This window comes from Lycium barbarum, chromosome 10, assembly GCF_019175385.1.
Source record: "Lycium barbarum isolate Lr01 chromosome 10, ASM1917538v2, whole genome shotgun sequence".
NCBI lineage: Eukaryota > Viridiplantae > Streptophyta > Magnoliopsida > Solanales > Solanaceae > Lycium > Lycium barbarum.
In genome coordinates this window covers 12,094,432-12,121,734 of record NC_083346.1, presented here as the reverse complement: position 1 = coordinate 12,121,734, position 27,303 = coordinate 12,094,432, and the positions used below count along the sequence as shown (strand labels likewise).

General features: G+C 35.7%; 2 protein-coding genes across 3 annotated transcripts; both read left to right on the top strand.

Annotated features, from left to right (window-relative positions):
- The first annotated feature begins 7,402 nt into the window (after positions 1-7,402).
- On the top strand, positions 7,403-13,711 carry LOC132614928 (cytochrome c oxidase assembly protein COX15). The gene is made up of 7 exons (XM_060329478.1): positions 7,403-7,823; positions 9,148-9,446; positions 10,067-10,292; positions 10,382-10,627; positions 11,152-11,262; positions 12,460-12,591; positions 13,211-13,711. The coding sequence occupies exons 1-7, from the start codon at positions 7,611-7,613 to the stop codon at positions 13,379-13,381; spliced, it is 1,398 nt and encodes a 465-aa protein (XP_060185461.1). The 5' UTR covers positions 7,403-7,610; the 3' UTR covers positions 13,382-13,711.
- Positions 13,712-17,713: 4,002 nt separating this feature from the next.
- On the top strand, positions 17,714-26,596 carry LOC132613831 (uncharacterized). 2 transcript variants are annotated; one of them, XM_060328110.1, is made up of 13 exons: positions 17,714-18,058; positions 18,918-19,034; positions 19,561-19,625; positions 20,570-20,669; positions 20,794-20,865; positions 21,309-21,368; positions 21,456-21,585; positions 21,670-21,860; positions 21,987-22,168; positions 23,412-23,539; positions 23,833-24,098; positions 24,525-24,735; positions 25,322-26,596. In XM_060328110.1, exons 1-13 carry the CDS (start codon positions 17,780-17,782, stop codon positions 26,086-26,088), a joined length of 2,568 nt encoding a protein of 855 aa, XP_060184093.1. In that variant the 5' UTR covers positions 17,714-17,779; the 3' UTR covers positions 26,089-26,596. The 2 variants fall into 2 exon arrangements, with proteins under 2 accessions (XP_060184093.1, XP_060184092.1); XM_060328109.1 differs by having other exon boundaries at positions 20,570-20,675.
- The last annotated feature ends 707 nt before the right edge of the window (positions 26,597-27,303 follow it).

The window sequence follows — 27,303 nt, the reverse complement described above, 5'->3', positions numbered from 1 at the left end:
GAGAATTCCTTCTCAGCCCTGATGGCCAGCAACCGGAGGCAGGCAACGACCCTCCAAACAGTTGGGCCGATCTGAGCCAAAGTTACGCCATAAGTCCGGCACATATCCAGTATGACCGGATCAACCGGGGGGTCGAGCTTAAGGGTGAAGGGGTAAGTGTACACGTACAAAAACCCCTCCCGGTGGTCGGTTATGGATTCATCTGGCCCGGGTGCGAAAACCCTCACCGGGCGTGTGTCCCACCCGCAGTCTGTCCGGACTGTGTCGAGCCTGTCCTCGGTTATAGAGGAAGGATATCGCCTCACGTCGTATCCCCGGTCTGAAACGACGGAGGGTTTTTCTACCTCCAGGTCTTTGTTGAAGTTAAATTTTGCCGGTATAATATCCGAGGCCGCAGTTTCGGGGTTACCCTTTTGTTTGACCGGGGATACGGCCTCGGCCCTCGGGGACGAGATTGAAGGAACGTCTGTAGAAGTGGTTTCAGACATGATTGAAAGAAAAGGAGAAAAGTAGGGAATGGCGTAAAGGAAACGAAGGAAGTGACGATTTGAAGAAGCAAAGAAGCAATTGACGAGAGTAGTGACAAAGCTAATTCCCTTTCCTTTCTTTTTTTTTTGTATTGGTAAGAGAAGGTTTGGCAACGAATTTGTGAACGGAAAGGATGGTTGTTGACGCACAGAAGGAAGAAGAAAAGGGAGAGCAAACCAGAAAAGTGAAAAATGAGGAAAGGAGGGGCTTTATATAGGCGTAAGGGAGGAACGGTTATCGAGGGCGGCCAATCGAGGATCGCCACGTGTTGCGACATTAATGCGAAACGACGTGTAAAAGGCGGTTGACAGGAACGAACAAACCAGAATTGGACACGTGGGCGACAAAAAGGAAGACGCAACGCAGCCGTTCCCGCCAAAATAAAGTGATAAGAATTGGCCGACCGGGTGGCCGGATGTACGATTCATTCACTTCCCATCACTCCGATAGATCGTTGGTCCGGGAAGCGTGGGGCTATCTGTATACGGTGAAAACCGGATGAGGGCCAATCCGGGGTAACCGTGGCTCGGAGGAGGAAAAGGAGGGAAAGTTCGTGTATAAGCATCGGGTTTCCGGATAAGCATTCGGATCAAAGCCGAGCGGAAGCATCATCGGTCCCGGTTTTTAAGCCACCGAAGGCTCGGATCTCTTTCCGGGGGGTTACCGCCGGTGGTCCGGTACCCGTGAGTCCGTTGGTCCGTTATGACCGTTATTGGGGCGCAGCAGTGGTGTCACATCATGGTCGGCTACCAACTATGCGTGTGTCAGACGGCGCCGTCAGTCAGATCCCATCACATCCATACAGGGGCTGTCCTTTTATTATTATTTTATTAATTCATATTGAGGAAGGCCCATGGGTTCATCACTATAAATAGGGCATTCCCTCCTCCCTTTGGGGGTTGGTTGATCTTTTATTCAAAAGAACACTTGTAACACAATACATATATATATACAGTTCTTGCAATCTCAATATTGATATTTTCCATTGTAAGTTTGTCATCTATATCATATTTCTTCAATCAAATTGGCCATACGCGGAGTCATCTGTCACTTGCGCTCCTTGCACGCTTATCAATAAGCATTCTCATCCACGGTTTGTAATAAACATTGAGACTCAAGCACATATCCTATATTCACACACAAATTCAATTGATTACCGAATCCGGGGTAAACACTTTTACCGTCTCGAATGCACCTTAGTAGTATCCAATGAGAATGTCCATTCACTATTGACGGGTATGTTTTCATCCATTGAGATAGCAAACAAAGATGCTTCTAATAGTGAAGGCAATTTTTATTGAGCGAATGTGAGATCATTAATTTTATAAAGTAAAGTCAAATCTAACGTCCAATATAATCACAATATGAGTGTCATAAAAACTATCAATGCTAAAATCGATATTGGGTAAGATTAAAAGTATTGCATTTGACATAGGATGCAAGCTATAAGTCCAAAACGAAATATAAATGATATAAGATCGCTTGAGATGACTCACTTGTGTTCTAACTAAACATAAAGAGGGTTAAGTGGCATTTCAGACAACTTGTTTCCTCTCCACCTCATCCCCTGCCCTAGCCACACACCCCTTCACCTTCCACCCCCACCTCGCAGAGATGTTTAACTGAAAATCCGACTCAAGTATAGGGCTGCTTATGCCTTCCTCGTACAAAATAAGTAGTGAAAGTGGCCGCACTTCGCGCGGTGATAAAAGTATCATCAAACTTGTATCTTTATAAATTACATGTGTTCTATAGTAAAAAGTAAAAATATACAAAAGTATGTATTGTCACTTATCTTAGAGACCTCAATTTATGATGCCGGAGGTACCCTCTTTGACCAACTATATTGTTAGTATATTCTTCAGTCATAACTACCAGTATGTTTTAAAATAAATGTTTTCTCAAGGTTTACTATTCTTTTTCAGACATTTAGTCACTCATTTTTTGAATTACAGTGTGTAATATCAAGCAAAAAACTTTCCTAATCATATGACACACCTATAGGAAGTAATATGTATTTGTTATGATCTTTAAAAGACACGTGCATCTAAAATTGCTCGTTAAACTTGATCCTATAGCAAAATATCATAGCCAAGTAACTCTGCTGTCATTATATGCTAATCTTGTTTAAGCCAAATCATAGAGAACCACTAACATTGACCTAAGTTAGCAGGGAGTAGAAACATACAACAATATTTAACTTGTATAGATATAATAGTTGGAACTATAATCTATAGTTAGGTGACAGTTTTCTTCGCAATAAAAAATAATGAATAAAAAACATGTAAAATAAGACACGCATACAAATAGAAAGATATTCAGAAAATAAAAATACCTCAAATAGATTAGTAATTATCTCAAATCATCTCTAAACTCATTATCAAGCAGCACATCCAAAAAAAAATTCGTGCTCCCTATGCTTGGTTTCTCTCCTTTCCCTATTTCTTTGTTATTGAGTCTTGAGGATTTTCGTGGATGCAATGGGTGATGACCCAACAACTACAAGTTATATATAGCCCTCCATAATTCATATCTTTCCAACTTCATAACCCCTCAATGAGTTTATTACAATTGAAAGTGTGTGTGCCGTTTTATTCCTCCATGGTCATCACGTTAGGCATGTTGAAATGATGCTCTAAATAAATCTAATTAATGGGATAGTTACTTTTGTAACGTCTTGAACAATGGGAGGGAAGAAGAACTAAAATATTAAATAGGAATGAGTGGAGTAGTAAATATTGAGACATTTAAATATAAACATTTAACGAATAAGAATGAATAGAGGAGTAGTAATTGACACATTTATTTTTGTACAATAATAAGTAATAAAAATGTAGGAAAAAAATGTCAAAAAAATGAGAAAATAAATAAATATGATTCTTGGGCAAAGACAGGTGCCACATCACTTCTCTAATTCCTAACTTTATATTATATATAGATATAAAATTGATGTATAACTTATACTAGGATTAATTATTCAATACTAAAGCAAGAAAATTCAATTCATTTGATTATTACAGGGTTGAACCCAAAGAGCAGGGGCGGAGCTAGCCCTTCGGGGGTGGGTTCGGCCGAACCCAGTAGCTTTGGTCCGAATCATATATTTGTATATTTTTTTGTCGAATATGTACAAATTATTAATTTAGAACCCAGTAAATCTAAAGAATTAGAACCCCGAATCCACAAGTTTCGATTCCTGACTCCACCTATGCCAGAGAGGAATGTCAAAGCCAGGGCTAGTGATAACCCAGTAGCTTTGGTCCGAATCATATATTTGTATATTTTTTTGTCGAATATGTACAAATTATTAATTTAGAACCCAGTAAATCTAAAGAATTAGAACCCCGAATCCACAAGTTTCGATTCCTGACTCCACCTATGCCAGAGAGGAATGTCAAAGCCAGGGCTAGTGATTGGAGTGAAGTCGTAACAAGGTAGTCGTACTGGAAGGTATTGTTGAATCACTAAATATCAAACACTGATTAATTATGTACAAATTTCTATACCGTAAAAATTTCTCCTAATACACCGTGCCAAATGTTTCCTCAAGTAATTAAAATAAATTCTACTTTTGGAGCTAATATCAGCTGCAATTAACTTAGCCCAAATGAACACTTAAAATCGCCGACTAATAATATGTGTGAATGATAACTACTATGTTATTAGAAGTTAAATTTCATAGATAAATAAAAATAACAATGATATAATTATAAAAGTCCCAAAAAAGCTCAAAAACCTTTGTACAAACAAATGTTGGCCACGCACTTAGTACCTAAACGATTCGACAATATCAAATTATTTATCATGTATTCTTTAGTCTAACTTCCTCTCTTTCATTCTCTTCCCATTGTGCTTATTATGATATAAGTAGTTTTTTTTTTTTTCACTATGTAGGTGACCGATTTTTGCTTAAGATGAATTTCGTTCAATCTTTTTACCTTTAATTTCCTTTTCAATACTCTAAACACCATGAATGAGTCACGACGTAAATTATTTTGCACTTCTCTTTTTTCTCAGAGTCAATTTGATACGTTAAATTCATTCACCAATTGAACATACACTTAGAGATCACGTACCAACGGCTTCTTTGAGCTCCTTCATATCTATGGAGAGGCTCTTATGGAAATCGTCACATCGGCCTTCAGATCTAGCAGACTTAATTCTCAAAACAATGACTGCTATGGTGGCTAGGATTCCTCCTTACAAATAGCCGAGACAATAGCCGAGACGCCCCAAAAATGCAAGGACCAGACATGACTGAATTCATGGGAAATTCCAGAAAAAAAAAATTGCTTCCTTTATATTATCTGTAGTGCGTGTTAGGCCAAATTAAGGTTGATTCAATATATATTTTTTCAAGATACTTTTTCATGCTTTACAGCTAAATTCAAACCCTTAACACACCTTCCTCTCCACAATAAAGTCAAGACGTATGTAATTTACGTGCAATGTAAATCAAAAGATAACTGTAAATTTTTTATTCGTATGTAATTTAACTCAACTCGTAGAAAAAAGTGATTGTGCTTCAACATGATGCATAGAAAGAAAATAAGTGGACTCGGATATAAGTTTATGGAAAAGGGGAGAGGAGATGACTGCGTGAAGAGAAAATAGAGAACCTATGACCTATTGATGCCGAGGGTGGTCTGTTGGAACGAGAGAGACGAGCAGAAGTGACACTATTGACCAATTGATATACTCGTTACATGAATGACGTATCACCTAATTAGTAGAAAGAGCTATTTAAGAGCCAAATAAGCTGAGTTGCAATTTAAAAATCAAAATCAAGCAACATGATAAAAGGACCTGAATGAAAAAAGAAAATTAGCAAATTTAGAACGAAAAGTGAAAAGTTAGTAACGACATGGTAGGAGTAAAAGAATGGGAGTTCCCCTCACTTTTATTTGTCACATCCGTTTTGTTTAAGAAAAGGAGAAGAAAGAGGAATTTGGAGAACGAGGATTGAAACAATTAGTTGTTTGAATAAAATGAGAGTTATTCTTTGATACATTTAAATAGTTAAAATCAACACCAAAATCCCATAAGTAAAAAAAATTATTATAATTACTGAAGTAATTTAGACCGCAATAATCAATAATTTTAAGCAGGGGCGTCAAAAAAATATGAAAAACTGACTGAACCGACCGAACCGATTTATAGTGTTTTTTCAATAAAACCGTGAATTTTTATTTAAGCTTATAACCGTCCCGAATGATTAGGGTGGTCTTTTAAATTTATACAAAAAATCCAAAAAATTCTCGAAGCGAACCGAATAGCCTTACATGTATGAAATATATTTTATATATTACAAATATGTTAAATTGAATAAATAAAATATATTTTATAAGTTCTGTTTCAAATATAAAAAAGAATTTTGGCAACTAAATTTTGGGCCTTTAGTTGATTGGATTTAGTTTCAAAAGGATACCTCATATACATAGTCATACGGTTATAGATTTATATGATTTAAGTAGGCATTTTTGGTTATAGTTAGCGCTAACAGAAGTTTACCTCCATCTTGGTCTCCTCTACGATGTTGCTTGATGTATATGTATCAAATTCAAGCTTTGGTTACTGTGGCCTATAAGCTAATGTTTGTTTTGGCTCCATTCAACATTGTTGTGTTTGGCAAGTTATTCTTCTGCCTGGTTAATCTGTGAGGATTCACGTCGCGATGATGCCATCGTTGTTGTCTTGCTACTTGATATAACACATTTCAGTTTAATTACTTTGTGTAGTTTCTTTAATAGCTCTTACATTAAATATTTCATAAGAAACAAATAGAAGCTTTATTTGATGGTGTACCACAAATAGGTTTGTGGAGGTCTGTGTCGTTACATTTTAATGGTGGTGTATTCTTAGGTGACACTTTAAAACTAAAATAACCGAAAATTAACCGAACCGAATCGATTCCGAAGAAAAACCGAGATGATGGGACGGTCTCGAAAAATCTAATTTTGGTTATACAAAATAAAATAACCAAAAAATTAGGATGGTGTAATTTTTTTAAAATAACTGACCGAACCGTCCCATTGACACTCCTAATTTTAAGTGTGTCACTTGCGGTTGGAATTTCACTTTCATCGCGGGCTAAATTTTTTAATTTTCTAATATTAAAATCGAAAATAAAAAAGAACGACCATAACATTCGGAAGAAAAAGCAGCCAAAGTTACACTTTTGGAACTAATCTCTCAATTTAGTGTATGTTTTCATTTTCATATACTCGTATTCCAACTTTTTCTCTAATGAAAATAATTGAAGATCGTAAATAGTTGCAGATAAGAATTAAGATCATCATCAAACATATTTGTAGGGACGCCAACCAAATGTGCAAACTTTTTGACATGTGAAGATCACAAACACTATAAATACTTGTTACTATGAAAGAATCTACTAAGAGATACGGAATTTCTTCTCACAACTGACTTGTCTCATGTGGCTTATAAAAGAACTCACGACTTTTATTTAGTTATTTCAATCTACTAAAAATAATTCCAACGACAAAAAGGATTGCTCAAAAAGTAAGCGAGCACCCTTTATCTCCGAATCGAAAGTTGTGGGTTCTAGTTATTAATGGAGCGAAAAGAGGAGCTATTGAGGGAGGGGTTAAAAAAAAAAACCTATATAAAAAAATTAAACCCTTTTTCTTTTTCTTTTTTCGAATAAAACATATTCCACAGAGAATTAAGAACCCATTTGGATTGACTTATAAGTTGTTTATAAGCTGTTTTCAATTTTTTTTAACGTTTGACTGGCCAGCTTAAAGCCATTTTATGCATAAAATAAGTCCAAAAACATAATTAAACCCTTTTAATTTAGCTTATTTAAAGCACCTTATAAGCTGCTTATTTTAAGCCGATCAAACAGGCTCTAAAACATCTCTTAAAAACCCCAAAAGTACCTAAATCTTATGGCTATACAAATATCCACGCTTTGTTTTGCCCATGGTTTAGCGTGAACCGGCCGGTTCATCCTTAAACCCTGTCCAAGATTTAACGTGGCCAAGCCAAAACCCAAGAACGCAGCAACACAAAATTTGCAGCAATTTTGATAGAGAATATTGAAACCCCAAAAAAGAGCAATGTTAGAGAGCAGATTGATTACACTTCTAAGGCGAAATAAAGATTTGGGTCATAAAATTTCATCAAATCTTGGAAAATGGGGTTTTACAGAAACCAAGATTTCTTCATTTTCGATATTGAACCAGCAAAGGTGTTTATATTCTAGCAGAAATATAATTAGAAGAACATTTGTTAACTATGGTTTAAGATCCTTTCATCAACTTAATCACAAGGTTGGTTTTTTGAGCTTTCATTTGTTAGAAAGTTGTCCCTTTTTTACTAAATTTGTGTTAAGCATTCTTGGATTATGTCGTTTTTTGTTAATTGAACATGATTTGTTCAATGGGTTCTATGATAATTTTTATTCATCTTTTTTTTTTTTTTTTTTTGATGAAGTAAATATATATTACTATTAAAGAGCATCTGGTTAATTTGTGTGATGGATTCTGTGGACTGGTGAATTGTTGTTGGGGTTTTCTGTTTTGGATTGACCAATTTGTATTGAACTGTGTTTTTTTTTTAGAAAGTAGTTAGTCTTTTATATTCATAGAGTAGCTATTGTTGTGATCTTTTATCTAGTTATTGCCTTGATTTTTTACAAATGTTGAACCAGCAAAGGCTCTTATATTCTAGCAGAAACTTCATTAGAAGAACATTTGTTAACTATGGTTTAAGATCCTTTCATCAACTTAATCACTAGGTTGGTTTTTTGAGCTTTTATTTGTTAGAAAGTTGTCCCCTTATTTTTTTTTTCTTTCTTTATTTGTGTTTAGCATTCTTGGATTATGTCATCTTTTTGTTAATTGAACGTGTTTTGTTCAACGGGTTTTAATTTGTTAGTCTATTACATTCTTAGATTAGCTCGTTATTGCTTTGATTTTTTACAAATTTTGCTGCTTTTACACAACGAACAGCTAATGCAGTATAACTTATTCTTTCTTCATTTTTCTTTTCCCAAAATGCTGCAATATAGAATTACAATTTTGATATTGTAAGTAAAAGGTAGGCCTTTATGTGTTGAATAGGTGTATGAATATGCAGGTAAGAAATTTAGAACTGCCTAAGGGTGTGTTTGGTATGAAGGAAAATGATTTCCGCGGAAAATTAGTTGGTTTCTTTCTTATTCTAGTGGTTTGGTAAATAAGCAGAAAATATTATCCCGAAAACATTTGTATGTAATCTAGGCAAACACAATTGGAGTTAGCATGGGGGCCTAGGGGAGTGGTGGTGGTGGTGGTGGTGGTGGATGGGGCCTATGGGGTTGTGGGTGTGCTAGAGGGCGGGTATTAGGCAACTAGTGTGGAATATCGCTGATAGAACTTGTTTTCCTTATTTTTATCAAGGAACTCATTTTCCTTAACGTTTAAGGAACATTTAAGGAACTTGTTTTCCCAGGAAAAATGTGGTCCAAAAGTTTTGACCAACCAAACATGAGAAACTTGGCAAACTTCATCCATACCAAACACACCCTAAGTCAGATTTCTTTCCTTTGTGTCTGTTTTTCTGTCCATATATTTACATTGTGGTAGCCAACAAGGGTATATGTATTGATTTCAGGGTGTGCATAGGACGCCTTTCAGAAAACTTTCGACGGTGGCAGCTTCTGCAGCTGAAAACAAGGAGGGATTGAAGTTCCTTGTAACTGCTGGACCCCACGCCCGGAAAGCGGTTGGCATATGGCTTTTTGCGTCTGCTGCTTGGGTCTTCAGTATGGTTTTGCTTGGTGGTGTAACACGGTTGACACGTTCTGGTCTTTCAATGACGGACTGGAAATTCACCGGGAGCCTTCCTCCTCTAACAGATGAAGACTGGTTGGTTGAATTTGAGAAGTACAAGCAATCCCCAGAATACAAACGGTCAGTCCAAACAACAGTATGTGCTCAGTGCACTTCACTTACTCTAATCTTAACGCGCATATGCTAAAACACTAAGAAGTAATTTTGGTTTTGCCTTCATGAAATTACTTTTATTGTTAGCCGTGGAAAGCAAATATGCACTAGAGGATCATGTTGTAGTCCATATTGATACTTTTTATTAGAATGATTTATGAAGATTATTATTGAGTCTAATCGTCTGTTTTGACCAAGCTTCTAAAATAAGCTTATTTTGACACGTGTTTTTTTGTCAAAAAAATTACTTTTGGTGAGAAGCAGTTTGTGTTTGGCTAATCAATTTGAAGAACACTTTTGAGCAGCAATTAGTGGTTGGCCAAGCTTTTTAAATGTGCTTCGAAGTGTATATTCTCAAAAGTACTTCTGGGAGAAGGTACTTTTTTCTGCTTCTCAGAAATAGCTTCTGCTTCTACTCAAAACCCCATTTTTTGTTCTCCTAAAAGCTTGGCCAAACACCTCAACTTTTGAAAGAAAAAAAAAATGCACTTTTGGCCTTGGAGAAGCTTGGGCAAACAGGCTATTATTTCTCGATTATTTTTTGTGCTGGGTTGACTAGTGATTTGACTTAAATTTAATCCTTACAGTGTGAACAAGGGGATGAACATTAAGGATTTCAAGTTCATATATTGGATGGAATATGCACACAGAATGTGGGGAAGGGCTCTTGGTATAATGTTTGCACTTCCATTCTCATATTTTCTCCGTAAAGGATACATAACAGTAAGACTTGGACTTAGACTGTCTGGACTCTTTGCTCTTGGTGCTGGACAGGGGCTCATAGGTTGGTGGATGGTGAAAAGTGGTTTAGAGGTACCAACCAATTATTTAATTTATGCTGCTTTTAAACTCATATAAGACACAACATTATTTAAGTTGGATTAAATGTTTTTTTTCTGCAGGAGCCAGCATCGGAGTATGTTGAACCAAGAGTAAGCCCTTACCGCCTTGCAGCTCATCTTACCTCCGCGTTTGCTATTTATTGTGGACTTTTCTGGACGGCTCTTTCTGTTGTTATGCCTGAACCTCCTGCTGAATCACTTTCCTGTGTTCGTGGGGCAGCAAAAGTTAAGCGGCTTGCAATTCCTGTGGGCATCCTTGTTGGAATTACTGCTATCTCTGGAGCTTTTGTTGCTGGAAATGACGCTGTATGTAACTAAATAATTCTCCATATCATAGTTTTATGCTTGCACAGGTTAAAAGTTTTTTTTTTTTTCAAAGTTGAGGTGTTTGGCCAAGCTTTTAGGAGACGAAAAGTGTTTTTGAGTAGCACTGTAGAAGCAGAAGCTGTTTTAGAGAAACTGAAAAAGTAGCTTCTCCCCAAAAGTACTTTTTTGAAAAGCACTTTTGAGAAAATACACTTAGAAACACTTTCTAAAAGCTTGGCCAAACACTAATTGGTGCTCAAAAGTGCTTTTCAAATTGATTAGCCAAACACAAACTGCTTATCACCAAAAGTACTTCTCTGAAATGCACTTTTCAAAATAAGTTGATTTTAGAAGCTTGGCCAAACAAGCTACAAGTATTTGATGGTTTGTTATGGGATTGGAAAGACCAATAAAAAGCAAGATTTCTTATTCTTTCATGTATGTAGTGTTTACATAATTCTCTTAATAAGTTTGGATAAAGGGAAGTAATCATCTAAATATTGGTTGAATGAATTTTCCTCCAGGGACGGGCATTTAATACTTTTCCAAAGATGGGAGATACATGGATTCCAGATGATATCTTTAGTATGAAACCTCTTATCCGCAACTTTTTTGAGAATACATCAACAGTTCAGGTAAACTTAAGTTTCTGGACTTTCTATTTTGTCTACTCTTGAAAGATCAGATATTTTTGCATGAAATTTTACTCCATATTTAGAACCATGAAAAAGAATTAGTAGAAGAGACTAGAGAGTATAGTTATGGAGTATGTTGCTGTTGATAGAGTGTTTTTTTTTTTTTTTTTTTTTTTTTTTAAAAAGATTGTGGCTGTTGGCTAAGTGAATCGCTGAGATCCTTTTATTCAAGCCTGGCATCTTTTATTGTTCTTGCTAGTCATGAAATAGAAGATACTGAAGCTCAGAAATTTGACAGAATTTATTCCTTCACTAACTAAAAGAGATAAAGTTTATTCTCGTCAGAAGAAAGTGTGGCTAGGAGCATGTAAGTTTCTTTAAATGGAATTAATCTGGCGAATTCTGTTTCTTTTGTGAAAGGGCAGCACTCAAGGCGCTTTAAATTTTCATTTTTATGTTTTTGCTTGTGATTAACTTTCTATTATGAACAGTGCATGTATGAAAACTCCTATCCAACTTCTTTGAGAATACATCAACAGTTCAGGTTAACTTTTGTTTTTGAACTTTCTGGTTTGTCAAATCTTGAGAGAAGAGATATTTTTGTCCAATAAATGATATCTAACTCCATATTTAGCGCCATGAAGAAATGGTTTTCCCTAAAAAATTTGTGCATGTTGCTGTCGAGAAATTGTGATATCCGTTATGCAAGCTTAACCTCTTCTATTCCTCTTGCTAATCATGATTCATTAAGATGCTAAAGCTCAGTAACAGAAGTTTAACGAAGTATATTCCTTCCATAATTAAAGAGATAAAGTTCACTTTTATTTGAACAAACAATTTCAAGGTGACTGTATTTTTCTTTTAATGGAATTACTCTAACTGGTTAATTTTCTTGCACAAGGGCTTTGGTGGTGTTTAGATTTTACTAGTAAAACTTTGCATGTGAAGTAGATTATTGTGAACTTTGATTTACTTTAATAGCCATTGATTTTCATCTCTTCGATAAAGCTGCTGTGAGAAAGTTAAGTTGTTGGACACTAGAAGAGCTAGACTTGGTATGTGTCATTGGCAGAACTGCAGACCCTGAGACAGGGCAATATAACGACCGGCAGAAAACTATGATTATTAGAATGCCAGTTTAAGCATTTATTCTAGACACATGTTCTTGATGATGAATTTTGTTCTTGTCTTTTGCAGCTTGATCATCGTATACTCGCCACTGCTACTTTAGCTGCAATAGGCGGATTATGGTTGTCAACCAGAAAGGTGGATACGCATCCTGCAGTACGACATTTAATTGGAAGCACCATGGGCATGGCTGCTCTGCAGGTACTCTCCATGCATCATCAAGCGTCCTCTGTGAACGGCTCTTTTTTTTAGGCTTAATACATCGGCTCAATATTGGAAGAGCGCCCTCTCTTTTCTTCGGGAAATCGAGTTCGCTGGGCCAGTAAATTTCATTTAGACACTCGAACTATGATTTATTCCTATTGAGCACCTGAACACATGATAAAGTGTTCCTATTAGACACTCGGTTTAAATGTTTGAAAAACTTTGGCGCGTATATTGAAACGTGTATTAGGTAGTTGAGTTAACCACATAAAATATGACATCTCCTTTAATTATACACATCAACCTCAATTGGGACATTGCCTGAGGTTTTTACGGCTTATTTAGGCTAATGCGTATAAATAAAGGAGGTGACATGTTTTAAGTGGTTAACTTATCTATGTAATAGCACTTGAGAAGAACGAGCAAAAGTTTTTTTTCCAAAATTTAAACTGAAAGTGTCTAATAGGAACATATTTACGTTCAGGTGCTCAATTGGAACAAGTCGTAGTTCGAGTGTCTAAATGAAATTTACTGGCAAGTTTAAAGGGGTTGTCGATGTATTAAGCCTTCTTCTTAATTTACTTGGATGATTGAATCATTTTGATATCAAATGCAGGTCACATTGGGCATATCTACTCTTCTTTCCTATGTCCCAGTTTCTCTAGGAACTGCTCATCAGGCAGGAGCATTGACTCTTTTAACATTCATGATCCTGCTCAATCACACTGTGCGGCGACCTTCCCCATCACTTCTGAAGACATTACCTTCAGTCGGGAAAATGGTCTGACATTATTGATATCGTAACTTCTTATAGAACATTGACATTGTTAGGCATTTTAAGTTATACCATTTGCGACCCTTGCGCAACTTGCAGAATCAGAAAAATGCTTCTTTTTCTTCCCCTTTTGTTTTCATATGTTCTTGGAAATTTAGAATGATTAATCTTGTAAAGAATCTGCAATCTTGTGCTTTTGTCTGTGCTCATTCAATGAGTCTTTAGAAAATCAACAGCAATCAACTTTAACGGAGTGGGGAAAGGAAAATTCCTCCTTGTTGAATAAGTATTACTCCAGTTGTATCCAAAGATGAAAGTTCATTGAAATTCACCCTTACTGAATTTCTTATTATGTTGCTAAGCTTGATGTTAATATTCGTGACTGCTTGTTGAAAGAAAGATACATAATTTGCAATTGCTTTCATGATGGAAGAGGTGACTGTTTTCATGAAAGCAGAAGATTGGCCAAGGAGAATTCAGTTCTGGTTTTATTTTTCTTCTAAAACTAGTGTACTTGACCGAGCTTCGTGCAGTCATAAAAAATTATATGTAATAGAATTTAAATTTTATAAAAGATCAGTCTTATTAATAAAATATTTTTTCATGTTTCTTTTAACATCTTACTTAAATTCTTTTACAAAAAATTTGCAGTAGTAAAAAAAAGAAGTCCTTAAAAGTATCCAATTTCTTCTCTTTAACATTCCTAATTCCCTCATTAGTTCTCCATAAAAAGAATCCATGATTTTTCTATAGCACTCAACGCCCTGGCCTACATATATATGTTGTATGCTCCACATTGTTGATAGCAAATATGGACACATGTTATTATATATGTAAATTTAATCTCAATTTTTCTAATATAATGTGAATGAAAAAAATGAAAGGAACAGACTCGAGAAATGGAGAGAAAAGAATATGGACACATGTTATTATATATGTAAATTTAATCTCAATTTTTCTAATATAATGTGAATGAAAAAAATGAAAGGAAACAGACTCGAGAAATGGAGAGAAAAGAACAATAAATGTGCTTGGCCAGTCATTAGGATATTGTTTTTGGTTTCTTATTTGGTGCTTATATCCACATTGTGGTGCAACTAAATCTGGTTTACGTGGAATTAAAGCCCCACTTTGAAAATATAACACTCTATCAAAAAATAAATTTATTTTCAAGGCTCAAAACTGAAACCTTACATTGAAATAAGTATTATTTGCCATGCTCTTTTACTATTTTTAGTGATTTCATTAGAATATATATTTAAAGAACAAAAGGGCAATAAACTTTCGCAACAACCGGCTTACCAAATTCATGGAAAACCAACTATCTCAGGGGAACCATTTCTTAATAAAGAGGTAAAGTGATTGAATCTTTTGCTTATATACTCAGGGGCGGATCCACATGTTGTGGAGGGTGTTCACCCTCGGCAAAAGTTACAGTGTATATATAGGGTAAATATTTTGTGTTTATGTGCATATATTAACTTTTGAACACCCTGAATAAATTATATTTAGTTTTTTTTTTTCGAACACCCTGAACGAAAATCCTGGATCCGCCACTGTATATATATATATATATTTTTTTTTTTTGGTGAATGTATACTTTTGTTGCAATTGCATAAATAAGATATAGCATTCGGTTCCTTTCCAAAAGGATGAGCAGATATATGTATCAACAGCCAAAATACAACCGCTTGTGTCTCCCGGATCACGATTCCATAAATCCTTCTATAGTTAAAGAAAATTACAAAATGCAAGCACATAACTCCTTTTAGTATCACCCCTGTCGAAAACCTCAGTGCAACAATAACAAATTGATCTACCAGAGACATCATATCCATCAAAACGTCAGTGCACACTCACTCCCTTATTGCTCTTCCATTACTCGTTTCCGATTAAAAAAAATCTCCTTATAAGAAAGAGAAAATTTTATGTGTGTATTTACAAAATGATAAAGAAAGGAAGAAAAAGAAGCGTGAAACTCAACTATCTAAGTTAGCTTCATTGCCCTATAGGCTATAAAACCCAAAAAGGAAGCTTATTTTGGAATGGCTTATGGCAAATATGTATATTTTATATATAGAATGCTACTTGACTTACGTTACACTTGAGGAAGTGATCAAACCTTTGAGTTTCTTTTTTTTTTTTTTTTCCTTCAAGAAACCATTGTGTTCCTTAGTTTTCTCCCTTAACTGTTGCATTTCTTCAATTTGGTGTCATTATTAGCATGAATATGTAGCAGCCATTATTATCATACACCGGATACATTTTTTGAGTGAGCAACTGTTGAGGCTTTTTTTAATTTTTTTTTTTATCATAACAATAGAGAACATAAATGTGCAATTATGTAGAGAAGTTGTTCATTTTTTTTCTTTGAAATACACGTTTTATTTACTGATTGGTTAATTTGACAAAACAATAACGTTTCTAATTTACACAAGATTTTAGGAGTCGAGTGTTTAAGATACACACTTCAGCCAAGTTGATGTGTTTAATTTGGTCACCACCTAAGTTGAAGTGTCTAACTAGCAAAAAGTACCAAGTTTAAGAAGCTATCTAGGTACTTAGCCAAAAATAAATTAAAACTTATAATGAAATTGCCACTATCACGAAGAGTACTCTCCATATATTCCATGAGTATACATTTTTCTACGAGAGCTTGTATACATGTAATATTCAGGTAAAACTTTAATTTACAAGGCCGATATTGTAGTAACACATGTGTGACTACCCACAAACTCCTAAATTAAAACAAATACCGTTCTATCTCAGAATGATTAATGAGTTGTTAACAAAAAAATTATTATTCAAAATACTTAAAATCTGAAAGAATAACGTATGGTAATACATCACTACAATTTTGAAAAAGATATTTTAGACAAGGTGTTTGACTCAAACATTAAAAAAATAAAATTGTGTTGTACCTAGGATTTATTATTTATATAGATACCTAGGATTTTATTAAAAAAAATATATAAATAATCGATTCGGCAAGTTTAATTTGGTTGCTGATTGAGTTTTTAAAGAACCACTGACACATACTCATGCCGCCCCTGATCAATAATTGTCTTTTAGCAAAATAAAAATTATCCCAAAATAAGTGTCATCCAAGAAATTTAAGATAAAAATTGACAAGTGTTTCCAATTATGCTCTTAGCATTAAAGAAGTAGTCATCTTTAATATTCCTCAAATCTCAAAAAACATCTACGAGTAATAATAGGGATAGTTTAAGAAACTCTATATTGTATTTATTGATTTCTTAACGAGTGTGATTTTTGCTAAGGTGACACTTAATTTGGGACTGAAGGAGTATCTCTTCCTTTCAAAATTTGATAATCAAATATTTATTGTAGATTTAGATAAGAATCGCGCAGAAAAAAAAAAGGAAAAATAACACTCTATGTCTATTTTGAGAAAATATTCACACGAAATGGTCCATATTTCTAATATTACCCGAAATGACCCTTTTATACATTATTATACACCTTATACAAGGTTGATACATTGTCTATAGTAAGTGTATAATGTTGTATATCATGTATAAACACTTGTTGTAAGAAAAAAAAAAACTTGGCTATTTGTATGTAAATTAAAAAAATAGGGCCACATGGATGTAATGTCATATGTTGGATTGTATATTATTAAAATTATCCCAAAAAAATTAACCGGGTAGGCAAAATTTCTGAATTTTTCAGATTTCACTATTATGTTTCATATATGCCACCAACTTGGAGTTTGTAAATGGAGCTTTTTTCTCTTCTTTTTTACAATTAATTAACTTCAGTCTTCAAATTTAACAAAAAGAAGAAGAAGAAGAACAAGTGACTTTCTAAATTGTACTCAAACAATGGTTTGTTTTCATTTTCAGTCGATCTTTATACCAATCCAAAAAAAGACGGTAAATGTCTTTTACATGACTTTTATCATTTAATTATAATTAAATAATATATATTTTTACTTTAAAATATAATTAATTAATGCAAACATCTAGGTGGGTAAGTTTAGGACCGTTTGACCATGAAATTTTTTCACTTTTTCCTAAAATATTATTTCACTTTATTTGGAAATTAGTGTTTTGCCATGAAAATTTCAAATTGTATTTAGAGTTTGTAAAACAACTAAAATCTTATTTTCACTTTTAACATATTCAAATAATCAAATATTCAAGAAATTATAACCAAATACAACTCCATCTTTAACTTTAAAACTTCAAATAAAGCAAAAAATATTTGATTTTCGTGACCAAACGCCTAGTTAATCTCACCAATCAGGAATAATAGTACCAAATAGTAAGGTCCGACCCGATTTCATTAAAAAACGAAAACCTAACCTTCTACCCTGTTAGGGTTTATCCCTTAAACCCTAAAACAAGTCACAACACCCCCAATTTCACTACTTCCTCTTTCCCTTCAATGGCGGCCTCTAATAATAATAATAATACAATTGAAAACATGTACGACGTCGCTTTGAAGCCTCGTCTACTTCGCTCTCTTCTCAAAGAGTATGTTCCGGATTTGAAACATCAGTTTCGAAACCCTTCAGTTCTTTCATATGTTGTTTCCGCCATTAAAACTCATCAGCTATTGTCGGAATCGGGTCAACCCGAATCCGATGAAAAGTTGATTGAAAACTGGACGGCTGCTGTTGATTCATGGATTAATCGAGTTGTCGGTCTTGCCTCTAGCGATACGGTGAATAATCTTTAAAAAACTGCTCTTTTTTTGGGCAGAATAAATAGATTGACATGTTAACTTGGTTTAAGTTGCCCCGTAAACACCACAAGTTTGAGAATGCACATCCGGAAAAGTGTGTTTCCGGGGCCAAATTAAGGTGTCTAGTCTCTAGATGTGCATTTTCAAAGTTAGGGAGTTTAGTTGCCAGTTGTATTATGCCTCTTTTTTTATGTATAGGATTTGTGACTAACTATATACATTTTGTGCTTCTGCTTTTTGTATGCTCGCGACGAAGCTATAGAACATACATACATTTCGACGCTATTGAAATATTTGCGTCCAAGCTTGTACTTAGTAGGTGTTTGGCCATAGAAATTAAAAAAAAATATCACTTTATTTGGAATTTTTGAAGTTGCAGTTAGAAGATGGAGTTGTGTTTGGTTATACTTTTTGCAATGGAGAGAAGAGAGCGTTTTATTTGAAATTAGGAAGATGGAGTTGGAAAATAGGTTATAAGTTGTTTTTCAAATTTGGGTTTTAACTTCAAGTTGAATTTGGAACTTTCATGGCCAAACACTGATTTTTAAATAAAGTGAAAAATTATTCTGGAAAAAAAGTAATAGTCTTTATGGCTAAACGGGTCCTTAAAATTTGCAAATTGAAATAATGATGATATGTAATTATCTCACCTTTAGCAAATGGGTGTCTGGGTCTGTTCCTTTTGTAAGCCGATTTGTTGACTGGGAAATGAAACCTTATTCTGGTTTTGGTATGCTTTCTTGGAAAGCAAATTGCTGACTTGGTATTTATGAACTTCCTTACCACGTATTATGATTTGGGACTAAGGAGTTGGCTTTTTGTGATGTTTGTGTTGCAGCCAGATAAATGCTGGGCTGGTATATGTTTGCTTGGGGTGACATGTCAAGAATGCAGTACGGAACGTTTCTTAGCTTCTTATGCTGGCTGGTTTAACAAACTCTTACTCCACCTACAGGTAATCAAGCTGATCCCTTATTGAGAAGAATTCTTTGCGTAATCTTCTTTTCTTTGATAACATATAGTATAAAATGTTTTCACATTCCTGTTTCAGTAAAAGTGCGAACACTTGCCCCTGTGGTTACAAAATATGTTATATTCTGTTTTTCATTTTGGTCATGGAAAGAGTACATTTGGATGTTATTATATCTGCAAGAAGTAGAACTATGATCTGTAAAGCAGGAAAGTTTTATGAGTTGTGTTGTTGTGATGTTGTCATTATCAACTATACCTCAAGATGACTGATCATGTAGATATATTAATATCATCGGTCTAAACATTAGACTAACTGGGACTTCAAACCATTAGAAGTGCTAATCATTTGTTTTACTCAGCCTGATAATTGTGGTATTAATTGGTGCCTAATCCTATATGTTCTCTTAATTAATCAGTGAAGAGTAACAAACATTATATTTGCTTTATATCAATGTGGAAAATTAATGAACATCCCTTTCTTTTTTGTTTTATGTGGGTACTTGGACTAGTCCCCTGCAGATTCTCAGTTTGTGAAGGTAGCTACTTGTGCCTCCCTGTCAGATTTGTTCACAAGGTTCGTTTGGCAACTTTTGATGTCCGATTGTTGTTATTAGGACTCCATGAGTCTATGGTTGATGTAGAGGGCTATTGCTTGCTTATATCTTTGGAAAAACTGTTTTGATCTTATATTAATGGGAAACTCTTACTGATAGAAAAAAAATGTTATGTTAATGGGAACCTCTTGCTAAGCTTACACTATTGATGCTTTATGAAATCATTATTTTCTTTAGGTTTGGTTTAATTTAGATTTGCAGATTAAATTTCCTTTCTGATCCTAATGGTGTCCAGAAATAAAATACTCATCATATGGACTTTCTCGTGCATGATATGGCATCTATGTGGAGTTAGTAGCTTATACACCTTCTCATTGATATTGATTAAAAAAAACCACCTTCTCACTGATATGGCTACGGGGTTTAAACCCTGAAAGTAGCTGCTGCAGCGAGTGAAATATTAAGATTTGGTGCATAGCATATATTGAAGGAGCTCCAGTTAATTGGTCCCTTTTAGAAAGGAAAAAGACTACTGCGGGGTAATTCTGAACTAATAAAGTAAAAGTTAGCGTAACTAGGTAAAGATTGCTGCAAGACTGAGCAGATTTGGATATTTTCCGGTCTTTTAGATGTTCCTACCTCAGGATTAGCTTATTTTGTAAATGTTCAGGCTGGGTAAAGTGCAGAGTGTTTACTTCCATTTGTGCACACTAAGGAACCGAACTAATAAAGACTGGTCAATGCTTTTGCATCTTACTTTGATAAGATTTTTAATAATTTTAAATTTGTAGTAAGTTCAGGGTTTCCCCCTTGGGGCATTTTGCCCTTTAATGTAAATACTGCGGATCGTATTACTCTGGCAACATTTATACAGAGCCCTGTAAGAAGGCATCAGGCCGGCGTTTTGACTTTTGAAGTTTTGTCTGATCAAAAGGATATGTGCCTTTCCCTTCCTTAATACCAGGTTGAGTGGATTGCCCAATGCAAAGAAAGATGGTATATCACTCAGTGCAAAACTAATTCAACCATTATTGAAGCAGCTAAACGAGGATAACTTTGATGCTGTATGGGTTAGTAAAACTAGCTGAACTGTTCGTTCTTGGAAGTAGTTAGTTAATTTCGTTTACTGCATATGAAGTTGTTGCTTGTCTTTGTTTTAGGTTTTGACATCTCTTGCAACCTGTGCAGGAAGAAGCTATCTTTCTGTTGTGCACCATTTTAGATATCTTTCCATCTTCCATCCAACGGCATTATGATGGTGTAAGTTCTTTGTTGGTATCTTGATTTTCTTTTATTACTTTGCTTAACATTCAAACTACTCTAAGGAGGCTCATTAGGATCCAAGTTCATAATTCATCATTGTCTAGTTTGTTCATCGAGAAACAAGATAGAAATGGAAGCATGAGATACACAGAGTAGGATTAGCTTCTTAAGCACTCTGCTTAGGAAATAATTTGTTCGATGAACCTGAGAAATCGGATTTATGCTAGATGGAAGTATGTTGATTGATTTAAGTTTGTCTATAACGAAACCGTCTCCTGCGACATTGGTTCTTGTCTCACACTCATTTGCCATTATTCTAAGGTTTTGATTGTTGTTTCTATTTCTTGCTTGTCTTTTTTTTTTTTTTTTTGGAGAGTCCTAATCATGATATCATGTGTATGTCAGTATAGATGCATTAGTTGAAATGGTAATTTTGGCAGGTTGAGGATGCTATTGTTTTGAGGCTCATGTCAGGCAAGTGCGGTCCTAGTATGTTGAAGGTGAGACAAAAACCAGAAGGTTTATTTGAATTCTAGCTAGAATGTGATAGCAAAAAGTAGAGGGACTCATCTGGTTTTAGTTTTCAGAAGCTTGGTTATTGCTTGGCTTTGCTACCAAAATCAAGAGGGGACGAGGATAGCTGGTTATTGATGATGCAGAAAATCATGGTGTCAATCAACATTCAGCTGAATGATGCCTTCCAGGGTCTAGAGAAAGGTGACTATCGGATATTGATTGACTATCCTTACTAATCATGGCAAGAGCTCTAACTGAGAGTCATCTTTATAAATATATTTGTAGAATCTATAAGAACTGAGGCCATGAGATTGCTGCTTCCCCCTGGGAAAGACCCACCACCTCCATTAGGGGGCCAATCTTTGTCTAGAGGAACTGCAGACAACACAATGAGGCCTGAGCACTTGCAGATCTCCAGAATCTCTACCCTGATATCTTGTTGTTGTAAATTGCTTACTAGTTCTTACCCATTTCAGGTCAGAATCTGTGGTCACATACAACTTTTAATTTAATGGGAGTTCATGATTAATTTATTTCCGTGTGTGGTGCGAGTTATAGAAGTATTTGAGGCATTATCTTAATTTTTTTCTCTTGTTTACTAGGTTGCTATACATGTCATTCCATTAATAGCTCTTGCTCAAAGAGTGCTGATGGTTGATGGTTCCTCATCACCAGGCATCTCCTACATGACTACAATGAAACAAGAATTTTTTTGTTCAGAACTCCCAGTCTTGCATTCACACATATTGGATCTTCTTACATCACTTGTTAAGGGACTGGGATGGTGAGCTTTTCAATATTTGTTTTCCTATGTCTTGTTTCATTTGATAACATATGTCTTGTTTCATTTGATAACATTTATTCATTTCATTATTCTTGTCCCAAAGACTGATGATTCTCCTGCTTAGGATAAAATACCATTTCGGACATGCACAATCTAACTGGATCATTCTTGACGTGTCTGTTCATGTTTTAGTTTTAGTTCCATTTCTTCAAATAAATTGGCAAATCTGACTTGTAGAAAGATCAATATTCCCTGATATGGGGAAATCTTGGTAGTCCAGTTGGTTGGGTTGGTTGGGCTACCTAAACTCTCACCTTGTTGGTGGGGGTTCGACTCCCCACCTTCTAATCTTGCTTCCCATTTCCCCTTTTCCCCTCACCCTATTGTGTAATAATTTTTTTTTTTCATGAAAATATTCCCTTGGTCATCCCTAAGTAGAAGGGAGTTAATACCAAGCGTTATCACCAGGGATCAGTTACAATCACCCTTTGACCATCTTGGGAAAGGAGAGTAGAGAAAGTCTTCATAAGTCATTCTCCTCGTTTTTCTTTAATATAACCTTCTCTCTTTTGGGGAAATTTAACAAAAAGTCCAACCTGCCATACTCTGGTTGTTGGCTAAGTACAAGGAGGAGCTAATTTTTGTCTTCTTTAGGTTTATGAAGTAGAATGTTGGTACATTGCGATATTAGAGTTCAAATGCTGCAGGTGTTTATTGTATCCTGCTTCACCTAATTATGAATATACCTTTGATTTTTAACGGCAACCTACTCTATCACTATTTCTTATTGTTTTGATAAGTTCAGCCTGTTCTATCACTACTGAGGCATTTAAAATTGTCTATGTTTTCCCATCTGTTTTTCCCTTAATTTTACTCAGTAAATGGATTGTCCTGTTAGAATTCCAGAGTATCTTTGCTATTTTAGCAAGATAATGAACTAAAGCTGCAAGAAGAAACTTAGAGGCAGAGAATGAGGATATCACTTTGTAGAATGATTAAGGTGATGGTTAAAAATTATGGTAGAGAACTAGTACATACTTGGATAAAGTGCTCACAAACTTTATAACACGTGTTGGGCATTTACCCCATGCATGATGCATAACATCCAGTTCAAAAGCAAAGTCTATTACATGTGTTTTCAATATTTAGTTGATTATTTTGTTATAGTTCCCCTTTCCATATTGGGTAATCTATTAGAGTATACTAATGCTAAGATTGGGCTGCTCCATTCTTTCTTTTGCAGCCAGTTGCTCCCTCATATTGGCTCTATAATACGACTCCTAACCAACTACTTTGAGACTTCTGCTTTGCCAGAGCTAAGGATAAAGATGTATGCAATTATGAAAGTTCTGCTGATGTCACTGGGGGTTGGTAGGCATTTTAAATTTTCTACACGTTTGTACTTCTTTTGTCCTTTGTTTATGCTGATAACCAGCTGCCTAACTTAGAGGCTGGGTTGTCTGTGGGCACTTGGACTCCTCCTTATATGGTCTTGGGCAATCCTCACCTCTTGAGCTTGAGTTAGCCCAATGTCCATTTCTTTATCATATGCCAAATAAATCTAGTGCTCCTCGTTGGCTGTGCATTTAGTGGAGTGACGATTCTGATAGTGGCTGTGATTGATTATAAGTCTGTAACTGACTGCAGCAATTTTGATTTGGCAGGGTTATCCAGACACCTTACTGATGTGATTGTTCACAATTCATTGATGGATTTGGATGAGGGAGGCACATCTTCTGTTGCAAAACAGAAGATATATCCAGAGACTACAACAAAGACTTCCCGCAAGAAGAGGAAGCATGCAAGTACAAGTAGTTCTCTTGAGGAGCAGCCTGATAGAGATGTTTTTGAAGTGGAAATATCCCCAAATATGGCTTCGTTATCTGTTAAGATAGCTGCACTAGAGGCATTGGAAACCCTTCTTGCTGTGGTATGCTTGGTGTTGCTCTCACTGTGGACTACTTTTGACAACATGTGGTTTTTAAGAGAAGAGTTACACTTCTATTTTTAAGTTTTTTTTTTTTCAAAGAGTTGCAAGTAATTTTGTAATAGCATGACGGCCAAAAGTTAGAAGATAAGGTTGACTTTTTGATGAATTTGTAGTTTTATTCTTATAAAAGCAGGGCCTCAATTTGGTAATATAATATCATATAAGAAAAAGTATTGAAAAGTGTAAGAAAGAAGTTCATGTTAGAGAAAGCTGACACCATTGTAGAAATTTTGCAATATTTGTGACCATGTAATAATTCCTACTTCTCTCTCCCTAACTATTCTATATTATCCAACTTTTCTCCTTTGTACCTATTATCTCAAGAAGTTGTTTTGATGGCAAGTATCTTATCTTTGTCATTTTAAGGGTGGTTCTTGGAGATCCGAGAGTTGGCGAGTAAAAGTTGATCACCTTCTTTTGGATGTTACCAGAAATGCTTGGAAAGGAGGGTGGGCCAAGGATGACAGAGGCGAAGACTATCAAATTGCAGCTTTACGAGCACTTCTGGCTTCTCTGCTCTCTCCTGGACGCACTCGCCCGCCACACCTATCTCAGGGGCTTGAACTTTTCCGCAGAGGTAAAAATGCAATTTTGTTGAGGTGATTGTACAGATTTTTCTTAGAAACGGCTAGAAATCTTCTATGCCATTTCATGAATAACTAAAACAAGTCCCTTAGACAATAGCAAGTAAGAACCGTGCGCATCAAATTATTCTATTAATCAACCTGCTGTGGGCCCGACCCATTCCTTGTCAGTTTTCTTCTGTGCCATATGCTAAGGGTACTAAAAACATACACTGATAAAGTAGAAGTGAATATTCAAGAGATTGAAAGTTAAACTAGTAGATATATAGACATGGCAAGAGCGGAAGATCTGTTGAAATTTAGATCTCATAACGATTCGTCAGTTGCATGCTGTGGGAACTGCAATTAACAAATGTTTGGCCTAGCAGTTGCTCTCAAAATGATTGAGGTATTGGCTAGAGAGTGGGTGATGCTTTTTAGTTAAATGCCATTATGCTACCAACGCATTGGGAGAACATTTACATCTAAGGATGATGTTGCTGTTCTCACCTTGTAGTTCCTTGCCCCTAGTTTAGCCTCCTTCCAATTTTTTGTAATCTGCTTCAATGAAATAACCTGTCTCTAATTTGTTGTTGGCAGGGACACGAGAAATAGGAACTAAAGTTGCTGAATGTTGTGCACACGCTCTTTTGGCATTGGAAGTGCTTATACATCCCAGGGCCCTTCCATTGTTAGATCTCCAGTCCAGTGAAAACAATTACGAAGTAGGAAATAAGTGGTTTTTGGGGAATGCACACATCAGTGACCGTGCAGCAAATAACACATTCCACATTGGCACGTCCAGAAAGGCCCCTGACGAGCCAGACTCTTATAATGATGACCTCTACGCAGATTGGATGCGAAATGGTGAAGATTCGGATGCCGTGGCAGCTGATCTTGGAAAAAATACGGATAGAGGTATTCAACCCCCAGAAACATTGAGAGATCCTTCATCAGAAAAGCTTCCATCTTTTGATACCACGGCAGTAAAAGTTTCTGAAAGCAGTAAATTGGAGGAAGTTGCGCCTATTACTGTTGCTAAGAAAAGTCCCATGGAGAAGGATGAGGTCATGGTTGAATCACAACTCTGTGAAAAAACAAGTAAGCATTCTGAAGAGATCCCGCCGTCCAAGTCTGAAACTCTTGCTTCGATTAGTGGTGGGAAAAGCAGCTTTCAATCCTGTTCCCTTGTTTCTGGCGGCAATGCTTTAAATACAATGGGTAGTGAAGTTCAAGCTAGCGATACTGGATTTGCTTCGCCACTGATGATGAGTTTAGACAGAGGTAAAGAGTTGATGCATGAATCAGATAATGAGTCCATGGAGTCAATTCCTGATATTGTTGATGTTGAGCCCGATTCTGATTAAATAGAGAACGACCTATATAGCGGTGCATATTAAATTTATTATGTCTCATATTGGGCGGAAAGTTGTATTTGCCTAAGAAAATCATCAGTCCCCTGGCTTTTTCTCTAAGAAGGGAGATTAGGGAGGCATTGATGCATCTATCAGGTTACCACCCTCATGGTCACGGTTGGGAGTTCAGTTGTGGTTGGGATCAGTTATTTTCTTGATTGTGCATGTTATCCTTGCACACTGGGGTCATGCGAATTTCCTCTTTATCATTCCAATTTTATCTGGAGTGGCTCAACTTGCTAGTGGTCGAATGTTAAACTGGTGAGTTGTGACTAAGCCACTAGGTTATAGATTTCGAATTCGTTAGGTAGATTGGATACGAGTTTTTCATTTAACCTGTGTTTAAAAGGTCTTGTGAGTCTGTAGGTTGTACTATCCTACTATTGAGGATCCAGATGAATTCCAATACATTCCTTGAAAAGGATATGCCAATTTTGAAAAGAGTGGATAGTGTTTCTTATGGGTTTTCTTCAATGTGCAGTCTAGCTTTGTTGCCTTTGTCCAGGTTTTGTTCGTTTTAAGCTACCAAGAATGTGTGGTAACCAAATGATCGCAACAAGAATCACTCTACAAATTATTTCCTCAAATATTCCAATTCTGAAGATATACTTCAGTGAAATTTATGGCAAATATAATGAAGAAAAAGATAGATCCATGTTCTATCATGATAAAGTATTCTAACGTTAGGTTAAGTTGGTTTTACTAATTGCAGTTGTATCAAGGAAAGGATTTTGTGAAGCACTAATAAAGTTGTGATGGAGTAGTAAGTATTCTTCCATCGTTAACCAAGAGTCTCGGGTTTGAATCCTGGAAATGTTGTTTTTGGTAGGGCGCGTTTACAGTAGGACTTTTTGGTGTGACGCTGAATTAGTTGGATCTCAAAGCATGTACTTGTTCTTAACCAAAGGTCTCGAGTTCGAATCTTATGTATGAGTTGCCTTTGAGGGATCATGACCCCAAATTGGACTTTTCAATGCATATTCGAATTACCCGAGTCTCAAAGCGGGTAGCGATCACCGGATAAGGAAAAAAATGGGAATTTGTAAAGGAGTCAGCTCTGGCCTGCTAATAAATCGGACTCTTAATAGATTCATAGGCCAATAAAGTCGGTTAAGAAGTGATCATTTCAAGAAAGTATTGAACTGCCTTCGACGGCTCAATTAGTTT